This window comes from Macrosteles quadrilineatus, unplaced genomic scaffold (genome assembly GCF_028750875.1).
Source record: "Macrosteles quadrilineatus isolate MER2022 unplaced genomic scaffold, UCM_ALF_1.0 Scaffold_4__1_contigs__length_99947679, whole genome shotgun sequence".
NCBI lineage: Eukaryota > Metazoa > Arthropoda > Insecta > Hemiptera > Cicadellidae > Macrosteles > Macrosteles quadrilineatus.
This window is the reverse complement of record NW_026542597.1, coordinates 20,217,613-20,239,116: the sequence shown is the minus strand read 5'-3', so window position 1 is coordinate 20,239,116 and position 21,504 is coordinate 20,217,613. Positions and strand designations below refer to the sequence as shown.

Here is a 21,504-nt window from a genome sequence, read left to right as displayed (position 1 = left end):
GAGATAGACCCCTAATTTGCGTTGTTGGTTTTCTTTTACCAGGACCTTTAAAATGAGGGGTCACTCGATGGGTCTTTGTGTTTGAAATTTTTGAGTTTTCCCCGAAATCCCCCATTTTGGGGATGAACAACAAGTGGCGGTTATGCCCAAAAAGTACTTCATAACATGCCATAATGGTGTGCCGAGTTTAGTTTTTCTAGTATGGGCCGTTAATCGCCAATTCCAGACCGTAACACTTGTCCCTGACCATAACAGTCTTGATTTGGATCATAAAAAATGCAAAAATTGATATCATCATATGGTCGTGACAGAATTTCCTGTTTTTCCATTAAAGATGCCATATTAAAAAAACATCAAAGATATTGCATTGCCATGGACATTTTATAGAACTTCAAATGTCAATAAAATTTAAAAAATAATAAACGTTTCGAAAAAAATTAAAACCTTTTTATAAAATTCTTTTCCTAAAAGCCTAAGGTTTTTAAACTTTCACTTTTGACCAATTAGTTAAAAATAATGAATTAACACATAATTGACACCATCCCCTTCCCATATGCATATTATTGTAGAAATGCGATGCCTGTTGAGTCAGGCTTAGTCCTTCTGTAAGACTAAGGTCTCTAGGCAATGTCTCAAGGTGTTATCCTGTTGTAAGCCACCAACATGTATCAGGTTAATTTATATTGTATTAGCTAACAACCCCAGCTCTGCTAGATAGTTAAACCATACACCAAGCAACACATGTAGACTTCTCATCCCATTGCAAATTTTGAAGCTCGTTTTTCATGTCTAGTTAATGTTTGTTGTTATGATCACTAGTGTCAACGAAATTTTGTTTCTATTATTTTAAGGTTAATTTAATGATTTGTGCTTTCCTGTTTGGTTATATAACTAGTGGACCAGTTTTGGTTTATGATTAGAACGTTTTGTTTGGCTAAACAAGGTTTTAAAAGACTGAAATTACAAGAAAAATTGTAAACAAAACACAACCTCTTCAGTGTGACGTACAGAACTAACAATAAAATTGGCTTCAGCTGATCCATAAGGATGAGAAATCTACTAAGGGAATATCTTTTATCCATGGTTAAAAACACAGGATTTGAGACCCAAGATGAAAAAATGCAAGGTCATAAGAAGAACTCATGGAAAGAGTGTACAATCATCCTGCTATTTCTGACCTTTTGTCATACATACAGTTGAACCTCGTTTGTACGAACCTCGATAAAACGAATTCCTCGATAAGACGAATTTTTTTTAATCCCCTTGACACTTTCATACAGGTCAATGCTAAAAACACCTCTATACAACGTAGTAATTAAGTTAAAAACCTCCATAAGACGAATTTTTTGTGACATGGGCTAGGACTGATTAACCTCTATACAACGAATAATCTTAGCACAAAACCTCTACAAGACGAACGTGACCTCTATAAGACGAATTTATCATAATCTTAACCTCCATAGTACGTAGTTTTCAAAACAAACAGAAGCTTGTCTCAACATGAATCCCCCACCCATCCCTCCTCCTGCCTCAGTCATTGTTTGGAAAAACCTTGGAGCGAGGAGAAACCTCTATAAGAAGAATAACAGCAGCATTAAACCTCGATAAAACGACCCTCTTTATTAAGAATACCTCTATAGTACGAATTTTTCCCGTACCCCTTGAAATTCGTCTTATAGAGGTTCAACTGTATTTAACATTTCTGAATTAAAGTAAAACCAGCTATATGTGAAACATTAAGAACCCCTCCCAAAGCTAGATGTTGTAGCCCACTTAGTTAATAAAGACGTTAATATAATTGTAGCTACATATCTCTAAAAAAACAGAGAGGGGCGACAATAAAAATAAATTGTTTCAATTCAACTCAGTATTATAAAAAAGATCTAATTGAGCCAAACAACCTACAGTATTTGTCTGAGAGGGCATCCGCTACTTGGCGTACTTAATTATTAAACACACAGAATATCCTATCCATATCAATCCAAAAGATACTAAACTGAACTTGTAAATAAATTTAAGTTTCTGAAATAATATGGTATTTTCGACTATATTCAATAACCTTATCATTCATCTAATGTTCACAATTTTTATTAAGTTTGCTGTTTTTGTAAATTTTATCTGTATGCTCTTTATTAAAAAAAAAATCCAAGGTGGTATCAGCGGACTAAAAAGTTTGGAGACCCCTGGTCTACAGAATCTACAAGAATGTCTCTTACCTCAATTCAACCAACTGTAACGTTACAAGCATGAAGGCTCTGCCAAATCTTACTTGAGTAACTAGACTGGAAATCTATAGTCACAGACAAACCTTAGAAACGAGAAACCTGTTCACAATTCGATATCAATTGGCTGGACTTGCATGTACAGTGACTTCACCGTTTTGTTAAATCTTCCCAAGCTGTAAATATTCTTATAGTTGAGCCGTACATAAACAGAGTGTGCTGATCTCCATTAATTATTTCTGTTGAAATCGCCAAGTTTTTAACCAATTGGAAAGAAAACTCTTTGTCGTTGCAGCGTATTTACCACACCAACTATCACGTTTTCAAAAATAAGTGATTAAGATAGTTTTGTTTTTATTAAAACAGTTTGTGAGAGGGTCATTAAACTGTTTGTATTTGGATAAAACATTGGCTAAAGATTCATAGATAAGATAAATGCTACAATCTGAGACCTCTCTCTCTCTCTCTCTCTCTCTCTCTGCAGAACATTTTGTTAAGTAATAAAAACTAAAAGGTTTTGTTAAAATCTATTAAATACTCATGATACATATCGTTTTCTACTTTTCTTCAGGAAATAATTACTGTCCCATTTAATTTAATACATTGTACCAATATTTGATCATAAACCTTACTTAGACAAATTAATGCATTTTTATGGATTGGATATTTCCCATCACAATTGATAACTTCACAACTTTTAAAATCAGTAAATGGATATCTCTGGCTAGGTTTACGTACTAATCTTACATACTTTATGTACCATCTCATACGAGGGCAATTACGTTCCAGGTCGGAAAATGTTGTGGAATCTTGTTTGTGATGGAAAATGACTCAATAACCCCAAAAATAACAAACCAACAAAATTTAATTTCAAAGAACAAATGAATCTTTGAACATTTCTCCACTGTGACAAAAAGGGCAAGGTAAATAAAAGTCGATAGAGATAATTGATTGATGTATTTAATGGTACGTAGTGTTAGTTGGGTACAGAGCACTTGGAGCACTTGTGAGCTGCTGCGTCGTCCGCTTGACTAGGCAAGTGCTCGTCCTCACTCTCCCACAGCAAGTTAAGTGATTGTAAAAATAGTATTCAAACAGCGATTGCATCGATGATCCAAAATAAATAGATAAAACATTTAAGGCCATAATCAATCTAAATATATTACACGATTACTCTAAAATTAAAGTAATTAAAGCGATGCAGTCAATAATTATTGAAGTAGTATTTCCGACTACAATTAAATATTGCGTTTGTGATACCGGAGATCGAATTACAATTGCACTGTAACTGATAATGCTTTCCGAGTGTTAAATATTTGTGAATCCTTTAATAACAATCTAATTTAAAAATTGAAACTATAAAACATGATTAGTTAAAAAAATATGTTAATGATAAAAATAACAATGAACAGTACGCAGACTGCTCCAATATACATCACACTAGTATCTTACACTTCGTCTACTGCAACAGCAGGTGCACCTTATATAACATTCAAGCGAAGGACTACAGTAACAAAATAATCAGAAACAGCTTCGGTTAGTTTATACAATGTTCTAGTCGCGGGGTACAGAGAACGTTCGGATATTCGGTAGACTATTTACAATCGGAAAAATCGTATTCGAGCACATAGATATTGATTTTGCATTCTCATAGAAACTTAATTTAACAAACAATAACTAGTAGTCGCAACAATATTGTTAAGTGACAATTATCGAATGAAAATAAATTTAAAACTATTCCACATGATTCAATAAATATTTGCACAACATAATTTATAATCATCAACAAGCAAAGAATCTACAAAAATACAAATATGAACCATTTCATGATATATAAACATACAGCTAAAAACCATCATGAAAAACAGTTTCTTATACAATAGATAACACGTAACGTAGATATTCGCAAACCTATGACAATCGTTAGTATCGTAACCCAAAATTCTCGTATTTACACCATGCACTCCTATCTTTCGAAACAGTTAAATCATTCAATATAGATAATACAGCACGGATTCTTTATATTATTTTACATTTAAATAGTTCATTTAATTACGACGACAGCACAGCTTACGACAGTAGATCTGAAACAAAATAATATATGATGAAATAGAGATTTAATAAATCTGGATTTCTATAAATCTAGGAGTAAATACCAACAAAGTAAGGTACAGAGGGAACTTGCTTATGGGACGACCGTGCGCTTTCAGCTCTGGTACGTTGTGTAGAGGCTAGGGCAATACATCACGACCATTATTATAACTTGATTTTTATGTTCTTAACCTTTATAAATCTGTGGAAGAAAAATACAAATCACTGTATTTATTATTCAGAAATGGTAATTTAATGTAAACGTAAGTTCAACTTTAACTTTGAGAACCAAGTTAACAACAAAATACTGTATACGTTTTATAAATACAAAAAAGGAAAAAGAAAATCATGACATGTTTTTTTTTTTTAAGTGCCCTAATACCTAAGATAAATTTACCATACTCCATCTGATTTTACCAAACTCCAAACACTAGCTACCTACTGCAGAGTATGAGGAAAATATATTAATTTCAAATTCTTTTATGCATTAAAACAAAATACAACTGAATGACTTTACCTGTCCACTCACCATTAACAGTGTCCTGTTTCTTGGTTTCCTGGAAGGCGGCGATGAAGGGGTTGGTAGAACTGGTGTTGAAGTTGACACTGTCCTCGTTCACCAGTTTACCGTTGGTGGCGGTCGCCGTGTTGGTGGAGGGGGTGAGAATCTGCTCTGTGATTGGCTGAGGCAGAGGACTCACTCCCAACCCGTCCCCTTCTATACTCAAGTCTAGCAGGTTATTGGTTACGTTCTTCTGTTCCACTCTGTACCGACAAGACAAAATTACAATGCAAACATCACACTATGTTATGGGAAGCCACTTAGGTGGGCATTTTAACCCAAATATGAGTGAGGGATGAGTGTACAATGGACTGAGATGCCTTGTGTAGCTTTGTGTTACTGGCTAAGATCAGCTTTTATCATCAGCCAGATCAAGGACAGTTGGTTCCAGTTTTTAACCATCAAAAGTTACCAGCTTTTCTATAATGTACAGTAGTCGCAGATAGTCTGGGCGCGCGGACCCTTGTGTACTAACTAACCGTCCCCCACGCCAAAGCCATGAAGACAGCGCTAAGGTGCTGAACAACCCCAGAGAGCCGTGTGTGCCAGATGTTTTTGGAAATGAGCAATAAACACTCCCCTCTACACCCCTAGCCCTAGCGCGGCCGCGCGCCCAGACTAGCTGCAACTACTGTAACAGTGGTTTGGACAGGGAGATTTTCACAAATGTAACTGAAGAAAAATAATTTTTTAGTGAAGATAGACAGACAAAGTATATACAGATTTGGTATTTAAGGTTACAGGGTTGGTACAAATTTTGGAAAATGAAATTCCCTGACTTTTCCAGGTTTTCCAGACTGATATTTTACTTTTTCCAGGTATACCGTAAGACGATATCGAATAGTCAGAATCAAGAATTATTAGAAAAAATGTAGGCCTAAATAGTTTACTCATAAAACCAATAAGAAAAGAATTAAGCATCTAGGATCTGGAAAATTAAGAGTACCAACTAACTTAACCTCACATTTTAAGTTCTACTTGGCCTTGACTTGACACTAGCAGATAGACGTTACGGTGCTTCTGATACTGATATATATTGGAATTTTGCTTGCGATATCATCGGCTTATATCGGAAGAAACATGTGATATTGGAAAAAATAACTACCATGCTTGTACCGGAGACAAAAAGTAGTACCAAACTAAACTATTAAATGTTTCAACTAACAGAATAAATTTTTTTTATAAACTCCTACAAGTGCAGTTTTTTTAGTTTATTAAAGGTTGAATCAGTATTGGTATAAATTCAATGAGGAATTGTATTCAGTATCGTATTGAAATTGAAACGATGAATGTAGGCCTATCCTTCCGCGCATCGCGGTACTAGCAGTGTTTCCATACGTGGGATTATTATCCCGAAAACAGGATTTTTAGAGCATGAGCGGGATTTGAAGGGGATGTGGGATAAAACAGGAGTTTTGGCTATGACGTCCGTTTTTATTTACTATGCTTTATTTTAGTGAAAAACTAACCCCAATTGAAAAAATTACCTTAACAAAATATAATAGCAATGTTAAAACAACTATTTAAACACAATATGTCTAATTTAACACTCAGAATTTAACATCAAAAATCTCAAGGGATTAAACGGGATTTCTTAACCCAGTGACCGGGATTATATTCTTTTACCCGTGTAGAAACACTGGGAGCTCGGTGCGTTCAATTAAAGCCAGTAATCAGAGGGTGATGATAGAATGTCTGTAGATGTTTGATGTTTTTTATATCGATGGTAGGTTCCCGATGTTTTGTTACATCGATGTTTTCGTCAAACTTCGATGTATTGAGACGTAGATGCAAAATGTAGCATATCTGTAAAAAACGTAATCAAATCTTTCAAGAGAAATTCCAGATTTTTTCCAAAATTCCCTGACTTTTCCAGACCAACAAAATTCCCTGACATTTCCAGGTTTTCCCTGACCGTACCAACCCTGGGTTAAAATGTACTTTTATTGTTTACTTTTAGTCCCACAGAATAGGCCTTGGAAATGGACTTTACAGTCAAAATTGTTCAAGATACAATTTGAGCTCTGTTCTTTCAAATTTTAAACACAATGCAAGGTCTATGGGTTTACTTTAAAACAGCCGCTAATGGCTGAGCATCAGGTTAAACTCCAATGAACCCAATGGCAGAAAAAGTTAGTTAAGCGTGGCTGTCACCATATAACTAAGGGGGGGGGGGGCAAGGGGGCAATTGCCCCCCCCTGAGACTTTAGTAAATAAATCTAAAATACTGTACTTTTAAATTTCAAATATGATCATATTTTTGTCTCTAAATTTTTAATAACACGAGTTTTCAGTTTAAATTTTACAAAATTTCCTACTGGTGAACTCCTGGACCCACGCGTTACTCCAAACCCCCTAGACTCCCCCGGGAAGTTTACCCTTACAATCCAACTTGTCCCCCCCTCCCCCTGTACAGTAGTCGCAGCTAGTCTGGGCGCGCGGACCCTTGTGTATTAGCCGTGCTGAGAGTAACGGCTCGCTCACCCCCACAGCCACGTTGAACAACCCCAGAGAGCCGTGTGGGCCAGATGTTTTTGGAAATGAGCAATAAACACTCCCCTCTACACCCCCCGCCCTAGCGCGGGACCATACTTGGGAAAAACGAATAGAAATATTAACGAATAGCGCTATTCGTTCGTTTTTTCGGCTAACTTCTATTTTAGTCGATACTTTTTAAAAAGAGCTCGAAATAACTTCTACTCAGTTAGTTTTATAGCCAGCGAATAGATACTATATTCGCTGGTTTTAAATCGTTAAGTTTTTGGTCAGGCGAAAGTGTTTCCAATAGCCTACGGGTTATTTATTTGACGTGTTCAGTGAGGGTTGCGAGCGTACGTGAGAGGTCAGTGCCCTTGTGACAAACAACGCGGGGGGTGGGGAAAGAGAAAGTCAAAGTCCAGTCGCTTTGGTATGCAGCGGACCCAGGGGGCGGGACAATGGCAGCCAATAACAACACCCCAAGCACCGAAGGGTGGGAAGGGGGTGTTTGTTTGGCAATTGATATGTAATCTCAAGTGTCAAAACAATGTCTTCACTTCAGTCGAAGTTCATTATCTTATCTGACCGTTGACCGGACAGGTGTTAGTTCATTTGTTTTCGCCCAAGTGTTTTTAATTGTCTTGTCGGTAGGCCTATACATATTTTAGTGATAGTTAAACATTTTTTATACAATAGTTATTAAGGTGAACAGTGTTGATTAAGAGTCTTCCTTAGTGGAAGCCATGTTGGATTTCTTCCCCATAAGAACAATGTTAACTTTGGGTCCAAATATCTCATCAGCAAATTGTCATATAATTATGGATAAGGAGTTAAAGTTAAGGAATTGCGGTCCTCTAGAGATTGACGTTTTTTTATTTCACAATTTTTAATTTTTATAATGAATAATTGATTATTAATTAGCTTAAAATTAAGCTAATTATTGAAAGGAAATGAAAATGGATTTTCAAAATTCAAAAACCTCAGTCACGAGTCTATTATGTTAAAAATACAAATTATAAATTTCAAAGCTATATCTTAACAAATAACGCCGTTACGTGTCCACAAATGATGTAATGTTTAACATTGTTCTTATGGGGAAGAAATCCAACATGGCTTCCACTAAGGAAGACTCTTAAGTACAGTAGATTAATAATATTTTTTTCCAATGGCGGGCGAGTGTGATATTAAGTGGCCAAACTTAAGTGACATATTCCAACAAGTTGAAAAAAATGAAAACGGTGGACTAGCGTTGAAATGTTTATTGTGTTTACCCAAAACAAAAATAAGTAAAGCATCAGTCACAAGTGCTTCGAATTTGAGAGCGCATATTAAGGTAAGTGGAGAAAAAGAATGATGGTCTCGTTGTTAACTTTAAGGGAATATACATTTTTTTAATGAATATAATTTATATTTTTTAGTACAGTTATAGTGTATTTCTCAATGCGTTTCCCACTTATAAACACTATCTCGCCACAAATAGGTCACTTTTAAAGGAGTTAACTATACTTTTATCACACTGGGAAAACTACTTCATCAGCCTTTAAAAAGTATCTGATATTTCGTAATACATTAATTGTTTCTAAGTTAAACACAATACGGCTGTACAATTAATTTTACAGTAACATTCAACTAATTGAACGTCAACAAACTGTGTTTTGAGTTTGACCTAACCGGGAACTTCAGTTGTAACTTATGTTTATGTATCGAAAGTAATGTTTATGTCAGGAAAGGTGAGATGATCACTTTTTGTTTTTGAACTATTGAATACAGAGTGATGACAAGTTTTTGTATCACCTTTGTCGGGGAAATAAATAAGTGCCCTCGAGTTTGAGCCTAAATATCTCTGAGATTATTTATCCGATTTTGTTGAAACAAAAGTTAAGTATAAGCTGGTTTAAATAAATTTTACGTGGTGTCAATTAAAAAAATTCCGTTAACCAGAAAAATGTATATATTTAGTTAGTTGAAAGATCCTATAAAGTACCGGGTTTTAAGTAACTTTGCACTAACACTGAAGTTAAAAATTTATTTTTAAACAAAACACTGAGCCAATCTTTCTGAAATTTTTATGGGTTATTGGTAGGTTCATTGTTAACATTTCCATGCATTAAAAAAATTTCATTCACAATAGTTTTTATGCTACTGTTAATTTTTAAAACGTATGCTAACATTTTAATAAGGCACTGAAAATTACGTTCAAAATATCATCGTGTATATTTGAAGTTAACTTATTGTGATGTATTTGTTTCATGGTTCTAGTGAATATTTTGTTAGTAAATTTATGTTACATCAAAAAACAGTAAGTTAACTACACGCATATCGGCAAGTCGCAGTGTCGCACGCGCTCCCGCCCGGCTGGGAAATATGGTACAAACATCAGGCGGCCCTGCCAGTCACGGGAGAAATTTTTGTTTACAAATGTAAATCTGTTTAAAATCCACCTTTGTTCTTATTATAAATCTAAAATCTGTCATATTGGTGTTATTACTTGTGTCACGGCAAAGACTATGGTATTTTGAACGAAAATTTCAGTGTCTTATTAACGATTGATGTAAGCATACGTTTTAAAAATTAACGGCAACATAAAAACTACTGCGAATAAAATGTTGTAAATGCACATATATGTTATTAATGAACCTTATATTTAATTTTGTTTCAACTAAATCGGGTAATTCATCTCAGAGATATTTTTGCTCAAACTCGAGTAACCATATTTATTTCTCCGGTAGTAATTATTGTAGCAAAAGTATTTATTAATAACATGCTGCAATACTTGCAATTGTGGGATTTTTCAAGATTTGTTTAAATTGACTAACAAGTCAGATTTCATCAATTATTTTATGCTGCGCTTAACAATATTTGGCTTCCATTTTAGGGTATAATTATCATTGCTATGAAAACATAGTGTACTGTACTATTACTTAGTGTTAACTATTCAAATTGTTTTTTAGGCCACACATCCTTCTAAGATTTTGGATTTCAATGAAAAAATGGAAAAAAGGGTCGCAAACGAAAAAATGTCTGTACTAATATTACCGAGCCTGTGCTAAAATCATTCTAGTATTAAATTAAAACACAATTAGTAACCAAAGATGTGTCATTATTTCATTACATATTAAATCCTTTAAAACAACTGTCCTGTCCAACAAACAGCTATCTTCTACGAATGTCGAAAACTAACTTTATTTTCTATCAGTTAGTTTTTCAACTAACTAATAACTTCTATCAGTTACTTTTTAAACCAACTAACTAGTAACTTCTATCAGTTACTTTTTATGGGACTAACTTCTAACTTCTAACTAGTTAGAAATTTTGACTAACTTTCCCAACTATGCGCGGGACTTATACGCCCAGACTAGCTGCGACTACTGTAATAATGTCCTGGATCCGCCATTGGATTCTCTAAAAAAACTCACAAAAAAATTTTTTAAACAGAAATATGTATTTGCTGTGTATATTGTTTTCCTGTATAATGTTGTGATATGTCTATTCACTAGGAAGGGGGGGGGGGGGTTCCCAGTTTGGTTTTACTTGTGTTACCTAAATTTCTATAAACAATACACAGCCCTCAAAATTCTGTGAAGATTAAAATTATAAGATTATTATTCAGATTTCATTTGATGTAATAAAAAAAAAATGGGTTAAAGCAAAAATATTTTATGTCACCACTTAAATTACACAACTAATAAATAAAATCAAATATATGAGATGTATTCTTTCACAAGCACCTACAAATTTTTTGACCAAAAATTAAAATATAAATTAGCATTAATTGTAATTTACATAAAATGTTTTTGTACAACTACTCGTACAAATATAACAATTAAGTGTAGCCTAGAGCTATAGAGACTAATATGAATAATATTAAAATTCTATTCTAAAACAATGATATTGAAAATTCATTTCCAACAAGAAAGGTCTAAACTACACAATAATCTGATGATTTTAAAATCTATGGGCATACTAAGCGCAATGTTTGAGAAAAAAAGTAAAAAATGACAAAAAGTACTAAAAGTTTTAAATAAAATGGCTACTATGTAATAGTTGCATTTCTAGAATAATAAATTGTCCAAACATTATAAGCTATTTGAATATGACATAAATTAAATGATAAATTTACAACTTTCAATAGAAACCGTCACATCCTTTCAATTTCAGATAAAATTGTCAAATATTTGTAATCTATATTCAACTTTAATATATTTTAAAAGACGTGTAACGTATGTCTGTAAATACAGTTAAAATTCCAAATTTTAAAAATAAATCCAAATAAACTTATAGAGAACTAAAAGATTGTTCTCAACTCAAAACAAGAAACATTATTGTGTATTAAAATTTCACCCGTAAAAAAAAGAGAAAATACACAAGATGAAAAAATAAAGAGCTCATACACCATACAAAGCTATTAAAGGATGATGTTAAGCAATACTAAGTTTTTCAGTAGTAATCCATCCCAAAATAATGCAGATATTGTTTTATATTTTTCCATGCGATGATGATACAAGTACGATTTGTTTACGTTTAATCTATAACTTCCACGGTTACAATAGTTTGTCAAATCTAGGTCTTCGGGTAATAATCATGTCATTGACTAAGCTAAACTAGAGGCTCACGTTGTGGATGAAAAGTAGTTTGCCCACAGATGGATACCTGTTACACATCCAAAACGACAGTTTAGTTTATACAATAATGGCTAATAGTGGTAATCACCCGATGGCCTAAATTTTTAAATATTTTAAATTTTTATTTGTCTTAGAATGAGCTAGATGTCTCTAATGTTACACCCAGGCAAAAATAAGTAAACAACGGCAACTAGCACACTAAATGTTGGCAACATCGACTCTGAAAGACAGTTCCATTACGGACGGGCAGACAGAGACAAATGGAGAGGGTTCCTAATGTTTTATTAAAGTTAATATTTTGACTGATCATGCTTGGGTTTCTAACCTTTTTTTCCAAAACTCGTAGACTGGGTCATCAAACACTTTCAACAAAATAAAGTGTTACAATTTAATTTGGAATTGAAGAACATTTTTAACGAAGACAATAAACATTAATCACATAATTGTTGATTTTGTACTACTTAACACCTAATGAAAATATTTTGTTTAAAGGAACATTAGCATGTATTTTCAACAAAGTAGGTAGCTAAGTTCTAATCGCATACTCAACATCTTACACTAACAGAAAATTACTTACTATAGGGGACTTTTCAGAACAACATTTTGAGGGAGCATCATTGACAAAATAAATGTAAGTATTTCAAATTTTAAGAGTACCGGTAATGAAAGTTTTACTTAATAACAAATGATACTGACAAAAGCTACCAGCAAAAATTTGTTTTCATATATTGTTAGTAAAATTTTTAGAAATCACTAGTGTCAGTGTGGGTTTGGTGTTGACTATTGTGGATATTAGTTTTTGGAGGAAATAGCATCCTTGAAGAGGCAACTTATATAAGTATTTGTGTCATGACATCTTTGCATGCTATCAATTGCCTTCAAATATTTAAGTATCTCTTTATGATAAGTTAGTTGTACATCCATTACTTCACCAGGGTGTCTACCAACTCCTGGATGAAAAATTCATGGACAATTCCCGTACATTTAAGGACACTTTGTCGACCTTTTTCCTTGATGTTACCAAATATATTTTCCTGATTTGTCGAGCCGTAATAGTCAATTTTCACCGTATTTCTCTCTGAGGGAAAACGTTATTAACAAAAGACAAGTATTAAGTTTCAAAGTAGATATTTATTTTAGTAGGTATACAAAATTTACTATAGGAACACCTTTGTAATGTAATACAGATCTTAAAACCACACTGGTACCAAAATGTCATTTTTGGTTGAAAACCACACTCAAACCAAAATGTTATTTTTGGTTGAAAACCACACTGGTATCAAAATGTCATTTTTGGTTGAAAACCACACTCAAACCAAAATGTTATTTTTGGTTGAAAACCACACTGGAATCAAAATGTCTTTTTTGGTTGGTTAAGTTTAAACCTAAAATCTTTAAACTTTGAACCACTTAAAAACTAAGAAAAACATCTATTGAAGAATTGTCAGATCCAACCTAACAAATTCAAGTTAAATAGAAAACGATCAACTTTATTAGCACTTAACCTATAAACCACATAAAAACTAAGAAAACCATCTACTGAACGATTGTCATTATTTGTTAAAAAACCCTAAACATAAAATAGTATTATTTATTTTTAAATACAACATAACACATTCAAGTTAAGATAGAAAGAATCAACATTAATAGAAACTTACAAAACAAAACAAAAAACACTTAACTAAAAAAACATAGATACCAATAACAATGTTTCTAGCAAACACATTGTCACAAATATTGAGATGATAAATAACATCTTTTAACAAATTTAAATCTAAAATATTAAATGAAATGGTAATATAAAATGATTTTACGTTAGGGTTTAAAAACACAACTTAAAACAGTTATTAAAGGATTCACATAAAAATGCTGCACTTCCTTGAAACATTTAACTTAGCTTTGATACAGTAGCCCATTTATAAAGAATGGATTAATTGTTTCATCAGACAGAAAATCTAATTTCAATAACAGATTTCAATTATTTTTCAAGTTATTGTTTGAAAAAATAATGGAACTAAAGAGTGCATTAAAATTAATGAGACTTTAATGGTAGAGATTACCATTTTAAATTAATGGTGTCACAACAATTAGTTATTTAGTTCATAATTAAGTAATATAATTTTGCATTAGAGTGAAATGCATAGCTTAACCAGTTGCCAATATTAACACACAAATGATAAGGGAAAGCATTTGGTCTGGGTTTGATAGCCTTACTATTGAAGAACTTTGGCACATTCCATGAAACTGAATGCCTGAACTGCATTACAACTTCCTTTTCTTTATTTCATTGGTTTTTTCTTCAATTATTGCAGCTTCTTCTAATAACTTTCTTTTTCTTTCTTCAAGTTCTTTGAGTTTTAGCTTAGCTTTTTTCTTTTCATCTTCAGCTTGGGTAGTTCTTTCTTTTTCAGTCTTCATCAATGCTAAAGCTTCCTTATACTTGGCACTTGAGTTTCTAACAGCATGTATTAATTTTGGTTCAATATTTAAATTTTCTACATTTCCTGCTAGTACCAATGAGTCATATATTATCCTTTGAGCAATTAAGCTGCTTTCTTTAAGATTTTCAACTATTATTTCTTTATTTACAGAGAATCCTCTTTCTACATTAGCATTGCCGTGAGAGAGCGAAAGCAGGACTTTAACAACTTTGAATAAATGAATGTATTCTTCTTTTCTGCCAATCAAATTGAACCAGAAATCATCCAAACGTGTTTCGTGCCTATTAAAAGAATTACATTCACTTAATACATCTGGCGAGGATAAAAGCTGTTTATATTCCCTGTCCGCCAGTTCACAATGTCTGGGAGACACTATGTTGGCCTGCAACAAAGCATTCAAAGAACTCTTTAAGGCTTCCATAGTGTCTCCTTTGGAGATTAAAGAGGGATTTAAACAAGTTACCGCTTTTGTTAAAGGGTATTTAAGTGGGCTCTTTTCCAACAACTTAGCTACAAAATGCATTAAGATTTTTCGACATTCTTTGCGGAACTGCAAAAGAGCTTTATCTGAACGTGTTGGACAAAGTCGAAGTGCAGCGCGAGTACCATACCCTAGTTCAATTTCTTTAACAGGCAAAAGATTCTCAAAAATATTTTCCGCATTCTTTTTGAAGACATCAATCTTGGTTATGTCGCTACCTTCAATTATATCTGGCTTAACAATCTTTGCCGCAATATTTTTCAACACAAAAGATAGTTGGCCATACAAAAATGGTGACAAAGGTTTGTCAGACTGAAATTCGGTTAAAAACGGCTCTATTTCGTCACAAAGGCTTTCAAAAAACGCGATCTTGGCCATTAGCAGTTTGTCTTCTAGATGTTTACAAATAATTGAAAAACTAGAACAAGATGGTTCTTTTGCAGTTCCCTTCACTTCACTTACATATTTCTGTAGGTTTGGTAACATATCTTTCACTCTTCTAGCAACCTTTCCATTTTCTATCCAACGTACTGAGCATACTGTAAAAGGAAACAACGATGAGCCTGTAATTCTGGTAAATTCGCCTCGTCTCCCAGGGGATTTGTAAAATAAGTTAGAAACTGCTCTAAAAAAGCTTATGAGTTCCCAATCGCTCTTTTGAAACCCAGTTTTGAAAGAATTATGTAAGGTGTGCAGACCACAAGATCCTAAATCTAAAAGTTGTACTGAATCAGGCGAACATTGTATTCCTTCTTGAAAAATTCTTTTAAGTTTAAAATTAACATTCGGTCCGTCCATTGATAGCTGTATAATTTTCCCCATAAACTCTTCGTTTACGTTGGTTCTAATAGCCTCTAGTAAGTCTTCACTAGTTGTGTTACTTAAAAACGCTGATGTTAAATAACGAGTGCAAACCCTGTTTTCTTCTTGATTCCAAAATCGTACCCCCAAATCCATTTGTTGTTTATTGGATATTTTGTTTAGACTTTCATCGAAACCTAAAACTAAATATTCTGAAGCTTTCATAACTGCTTCAAGTGTACCCTTAAAATAAGGAGCAAGACCATAAACTATCATGTAGGACAGTTTGTCTTTTTGTAATTTAATCTTTTTAGCGATCTCACTATCATGAAACATGTACGGAAAAAGTCTAGTATAGTTAGCAGCAGCTCTAAGCGAGCTGTGTGTCATGACTGTTTGGCAGGCCCAAAGAATTTCAGCCTTTGTGACATCATTGTGATGGAGATATGAATCAATTTTTGATGTAGGCCTAATAATTTTGGTGGTAGGAACTGGAGGGGTAGTTATTGTGGAGGCGGAAGTTGACGCTGTTGAAATGGGTTCAGTAGGCCTTGATGTACTTGGCATAACTTCTACTGATGGAGTGTTAGGCCTTATAAAGATGTCCATAGGCATTGATTTTTTAGCATCTGATTCTAATCTCATGTGTTTTTTGCCTAATGAGTGGCTTTTCACAGCAGTTTTACCCATGCTTTCAATGGTGAAAGTGGTGGAGCAAATAATACATTTAGCAGAATATACATCATCTTTTGCTGGTTGCAGCCATGAATATACTTCCTCCCAGTCTTTTTGATACTTGCACCTTCCTCTTGAACGCTTCATGGTTTCCTAAAAAGAAAAAGTACCACAAGTTAGGTAAGCCTACTTTGGTATATGATCCAGCACCCAAAAATGAGTGTTATCACATTTGTGAAAATAAATTAATGTTGGGAAAACTGAATGATAAAAAGAAGTTAGTCTATTACTTTTCGATTAAGTGAGTAGTTTATATCAGTTTAGCTTTTAGGCATATTAAATTCATTGTTAAATTTATTGTTAAATTGCACCTAGACTTACATAAAGAGATTACATAATTAGATAAACCTAGGCTTACTCCTAGCTGTTTTATGGCATTAACCTTTGTCAATATAGGCAGATATAAATTGAAGGTTAAAATAATATGATAGGCTACTGAGCAACTCCACCAGCTACAATCTGATTCAACTACATTAAAATTAAGCTTAGGAATAGTAGCCTATGTTTAACCATTCCTGGAAATTGTCTAAACAAACATAGCAGCAACCTTTGGTTGACACAAAAAACTAAATCAAAACGCATTGTATGTCAACAAAATGATCAAATATCAAATACAGTTATTTATTAGACTCACTTACTTTTGATTGATGTAATTGTAATGATAGTGATCAATTAAGTTATATGTAAGCCTAACCAACCGTACTTAACGAAATCATAATAGGCCTAAGCTAAATTGTCCTACAACTGAAATAGCCTTTATCCTATTCTAACTCAACACCCTGATATCATTTAACTTAACTGTTAGCAGAAAGTCTTCGAGATACCATTAAACTTAGCCTAATATGATCATAAATCAGTTTAATTCCACCTCTGTCCTCCCTTCACATGCATTTTTTCATTGCCTTTTAGGACAATGGTCCATCCGTTTATTTGATTACCAAACATTATTGTCATATTAAGTTGTAGCCCTACAAGCTCACACATACTAATTACGTAGGTTAACCTATGTCATGCCCAAGGCAAGGAATTGTCCCTATCTGCAACCTTTCCACAATTTTGCAATGCCTACACCTAATAACTTAAATTTGAAGAATATATACTAAACAAGTTTGACTCACTCACTTTTTGTTAACGTATTGCACCACCGTTTCTTTACTACATGAACATGAACTGCATAAGTTTAGTGTTCTTGTTTTCAAACTCAAACTCACAGGACACGGACAGAAGCACTATTTTTACTTAAGTTTAGTCCACTCCACACTATCTTCCAACTAACCTAGTCTAGTCCGATTGAGATGTAACATGTCACACCACACCTCATTTCATGCAAAGTTCCTCAGTTGTAGATTAACTTTAATAATTCTAAATTAACGTATCCACAGTCACAATTCACAATATTTGACCTAAAATCTTGTTCATTAAGCTTAGAAAAGACGTTTTATTCCATACTCGAACAAAATTGAAATTCCGTTTTTTTTTACCAGCTAGTTGATCTTCCCACGAATACTAATAGCCTACTTGTTCGTTCAAGTATTGCACTTTTTTGATTTCAGCTTATCTTTCTAAATTTCACGTTGCAAGTTAGCTTCTTAGTTTTGAAAAATTGCCTTTCATTTTCATTTTACCAGACTAACCAACTCAGACTTCCCATCCCATTGTTAAATTTGAGGTTAGTTTTTCGTTTATGGTTCATGTTGGTGAAACCGGGCGCTAGTATCGAACTAGCCATGCATCTATCATATTAGGGTTAATTTTATGATTGGTGCTTTAATGTGAACTAGGGGACGATTTATTATATATGATTAGATGTTTCCTTGGTTAAACAAGGTTTTAAATGAATTAACAAGAAACTGTAAAAAACACGATCCCAGCGCACTAGGACGAAACTAACAAATACAATTGTCTTCATCTGCAAGGATAAGAACTATGGTACTTGATGAGTATGATTAATAGCTTTACTTAAAAAAGAAAGTCGATAAATCGTATCATTATTATTATTAAGCAATCCAATTATGAACAAAAATAGAATTTATCAAGTAGGTATTTCTGTGTAATTCTTATTATAAGATTTATAATAAATACAACGTCCTAGTTTCACTTACCTTATAACTGCAGCATTCAATGTGAACTTGTGATTGTGAAGATGACGTCTGCTTCACTGCCTCTAGTCTATGACGACGACGGCAATAATATTGACTATTGGCCAACATACACGAAGCAGACGATGCAACGGCAGCGTCATATCAGTTACAACATCATTTTCCAAACTAAACTTAGTTGAAATAACAATTGGGAAGTGAAATTCAGTTGAACACAGGGTAAATAAAGATGAACACAGGGTAAATAAAGATGAACACAGGGTAAATAAAGATGAACAAACCTAACTCACGGCTTTATTTAACAGTTGAAAAACACTCACCGGCTCAAAAATTATTTAAGGACATAGTCTGATATTTAAGGACAATTCCCGTACATTTCATGGCCAGTCTAAAATTAAGTACAATTCCCGGTTTTCCCGGATTTCCCGGTTGGTAGACACCCTGTTCACCATTATTTTATTCCCAAACAATTGAAAAAATCTAAACAAGAGCATAGAGAAAGCCAAAACAAGATTTTCATATAAAATCGCTCAAGAACACTTATTTTAGATACGTGATAATCAACAAATTGTTAGCTTATCAAATCATCTTGTTTACAGATGTCAGAAATAATTTACAAACCTAAAATGATCTAACATGTTCCCAAAAGTGGCTTACATTTCTTTAAATAGGCCTACTCAACAGTTGTTTCAGATTAAAATATTAATAAACAATTTTGAATCACAAAGTACAAAATGGTTTTTGATACTCACACATTGTCAACACCATTCTGGTGTCCGTTCTGGTTTGTGGAGTTTGTGGAGTTTGCGGCGGAGTGACTTCGCTCCGAGTGAAGAAACTGCTCCTGGTCGTTGACTTTACGCGGCTCCTCACCTGGACTGTCGTCTCCGTCCTCCTGTCAAACATCGGAGAATTTTACATGAACTGAACATCTAAACATTTGCCAGTTGAACAAATTCCAAAAATGAATCACTCCGTGAGTCTTTGTCAACAAAGTAGACATGAGTTTGGCTGATATGCAACAGAATATTGCAAATCCTGCATTGAGAGGGAAGTTTATTTTGGAGACAAAAAGCTTTTTGTGCTTTGCAACAGTTTTTTTCCCACAAATAGAAAAACATATTTAGAAGCTACATAAGAAAGACAAAAATTGTGGTATCATCTTTTGACGTAAAGAAGTTTCTATGATCAATGATAACTGCAATCTGCATATAGAATAAAATGGTTTTAAGACAAATTTTATTTAACTTTTGTATGGTAGGATCTCTTGTAAAGAGATTGACTCAAACAGATTAATCTTTAGGAATGAAGTAAAACACCGTGGTATATCAAAATTAAGTATATATTTTTTACCTTTGTAGGAGTATTGTTGGCAGACGTGGCTTTCCTGGTTCGTGCCATAATAACTTCTACTCGCTTCCGTCTCAATAATCTGTCTTCTTCTTCTTTTTTTAACCGAATTTCCATTTCTTGTCGTTGCCTGAAAAATACACATAGTTGGTTATAGCAATGTAATGTATCAATTTAGAACAAATGGTAGAAAAGATGGAAATTTTTTCTTGGTTTTTTCTTCTTGCAAAACATGCAATTATTTATTTAGAGGAACCCCTTTATTTAAGAAACAAGCTGTAATCTTTTGATAATTAAAATAAAATAAACCTAAATTTTGTGAGAGGGAAAAACTCAAATACTTTCAAGGGAGAGCAGTCTAAATCCATTATATTTGTATAGATAAGCCAGTTATCAAACCTGATCCCCTCTGCACCAAAGTCTGATACGCTAATTATTAAGCTAGCAACACACCATGAGTAAAACATCCTCACAACTCTCTTTTGAATTTAAAAGATTTCATTTGAACTTATTTTACTGAAAAATCATGTTATTAATCCTCAAGCCCTCTAGTGTGATGGTGTCTTAAAAATCTAAAACACATTATTTTAGTACTGACAATAAATATTTTTTTCAGACATAAATTACTAAGGTAATTGTTAATAATAGGCTTAAAATATTACATGTCAAAATCTCTGTGTGCAAAAATTACAGAAATGCAAAAAAAAAAAAATGGAAAAAATAGAAATAATTATTTAGTACTAATTAATATATAAAAAAATAATATTTTTTACATTAAAGTAACTAAGTTAGAATCACCTCTCAGCCTCCTCTCTCGCTTTCCTTTCCGCTTCTTCTTTTTCTCGCTTTTGCCTCTCCTCTTCTTCTCTTTGTAACCTTTCTTCCTCTTCTCTTTTTTGCTTCTCCTAGAAATATTACATAATTCTATAGTAAATTCTAAAAATGTTACTTCATATTTCAAACGCAAATAATAAAAATGCTGCTATTTTATCTCCAGACTAACAGTATTCATATACTTTAATTGGAGACTCCTCCAATAGACAGTTAGCTAATATTGCCTGAGAATACTTACAAAAATACTTAATAGAAAATAAAGACATAAGGACAGGCGCTGTTGTAGTATAACCAATCCATTCAGAAAACTTGGTAAAACTATTTAAAACATGGTTGTACAAACCTTTACTAATGCATAATACTGTAAAATTTAAATACTGTATTGATATTTTGTAAAAAAAAGTTGCCTATCCTAAAAACTAAAATAAGGTACTAATGGAACTGGAACCGAGAATCAATTTTTGCTAGGAACTGGTACTGGTACCGACTTTGAAAAAGTGGTACCGACTTTGAAAAAGTGGTACCGACCCATCACTAATTCACAGAGAGTATTGCTTATCACTCACCTCAATAGCTTTCCTCAGCCGTTCTTGTTCCGCCTGTCTCGCCTCCTCCAACAGCCGAAGTTGCTCTTCCTCCATTCTCCGCTGTTCTTCTTCTTCTTCCCTCAGTCTCTGCTCCTCCGCTAGCCTCTCGGCTTCCTGCATAGAAGTTAAAATTTGAAGACACATTCAACAAATCTCCACTGGATGAAAATACATCCCTATTCCAATTAATGAATGAAATGA

At 33.5% G+C, this 21,504-nt stretch overlaps 1 protein-coding gene across 18 annotated transcripts in view; it reads right to left on the bottom strand.

Annotated features, from left to right (window-relative positions):
• Positions 1-3,164: 3,164 nt before the first annotated feature.
• LOC128991277 (ensconsin-like) overlaps positions 3,165-21,504 on the bottom strand; it is a 221,286-nt gene continuing 202,946 nt past the window's right edge. For all 18 annotated transcript variants that reach the window (XM_054414021.1, XM_054414024.1, XM_054414028.1 and 15 more), the window contains 6 exons: positions 21,283-21,417; positions 20,681-20,787; positions 19,886-20,012; positions 19,285-19,427; positions 4,843-5,078; positions 3,165-4,306 (listed from right to left, as the gene is read on the bottom strand). In XM_054414021.1, coding sequence (XP_054269996.1) covers positions 4,293-4,306; positions 4,843-5,078; positions 19,285-19,427; positions 19,886-20,012; positions 20,681-20,787; positions 21,283-21,417 — 762 coding nt within the window. In that variant the 3' untranslated portion in view covers positions 3,165-4,292. The remainder of the gene's footprint in view (positions 4,307-4,842; positions 5,079-19,284; positions 19,428-19,885; positions 20,013-20,680; positions 20,788-21,282; positions 21,418-21,504) is intronic.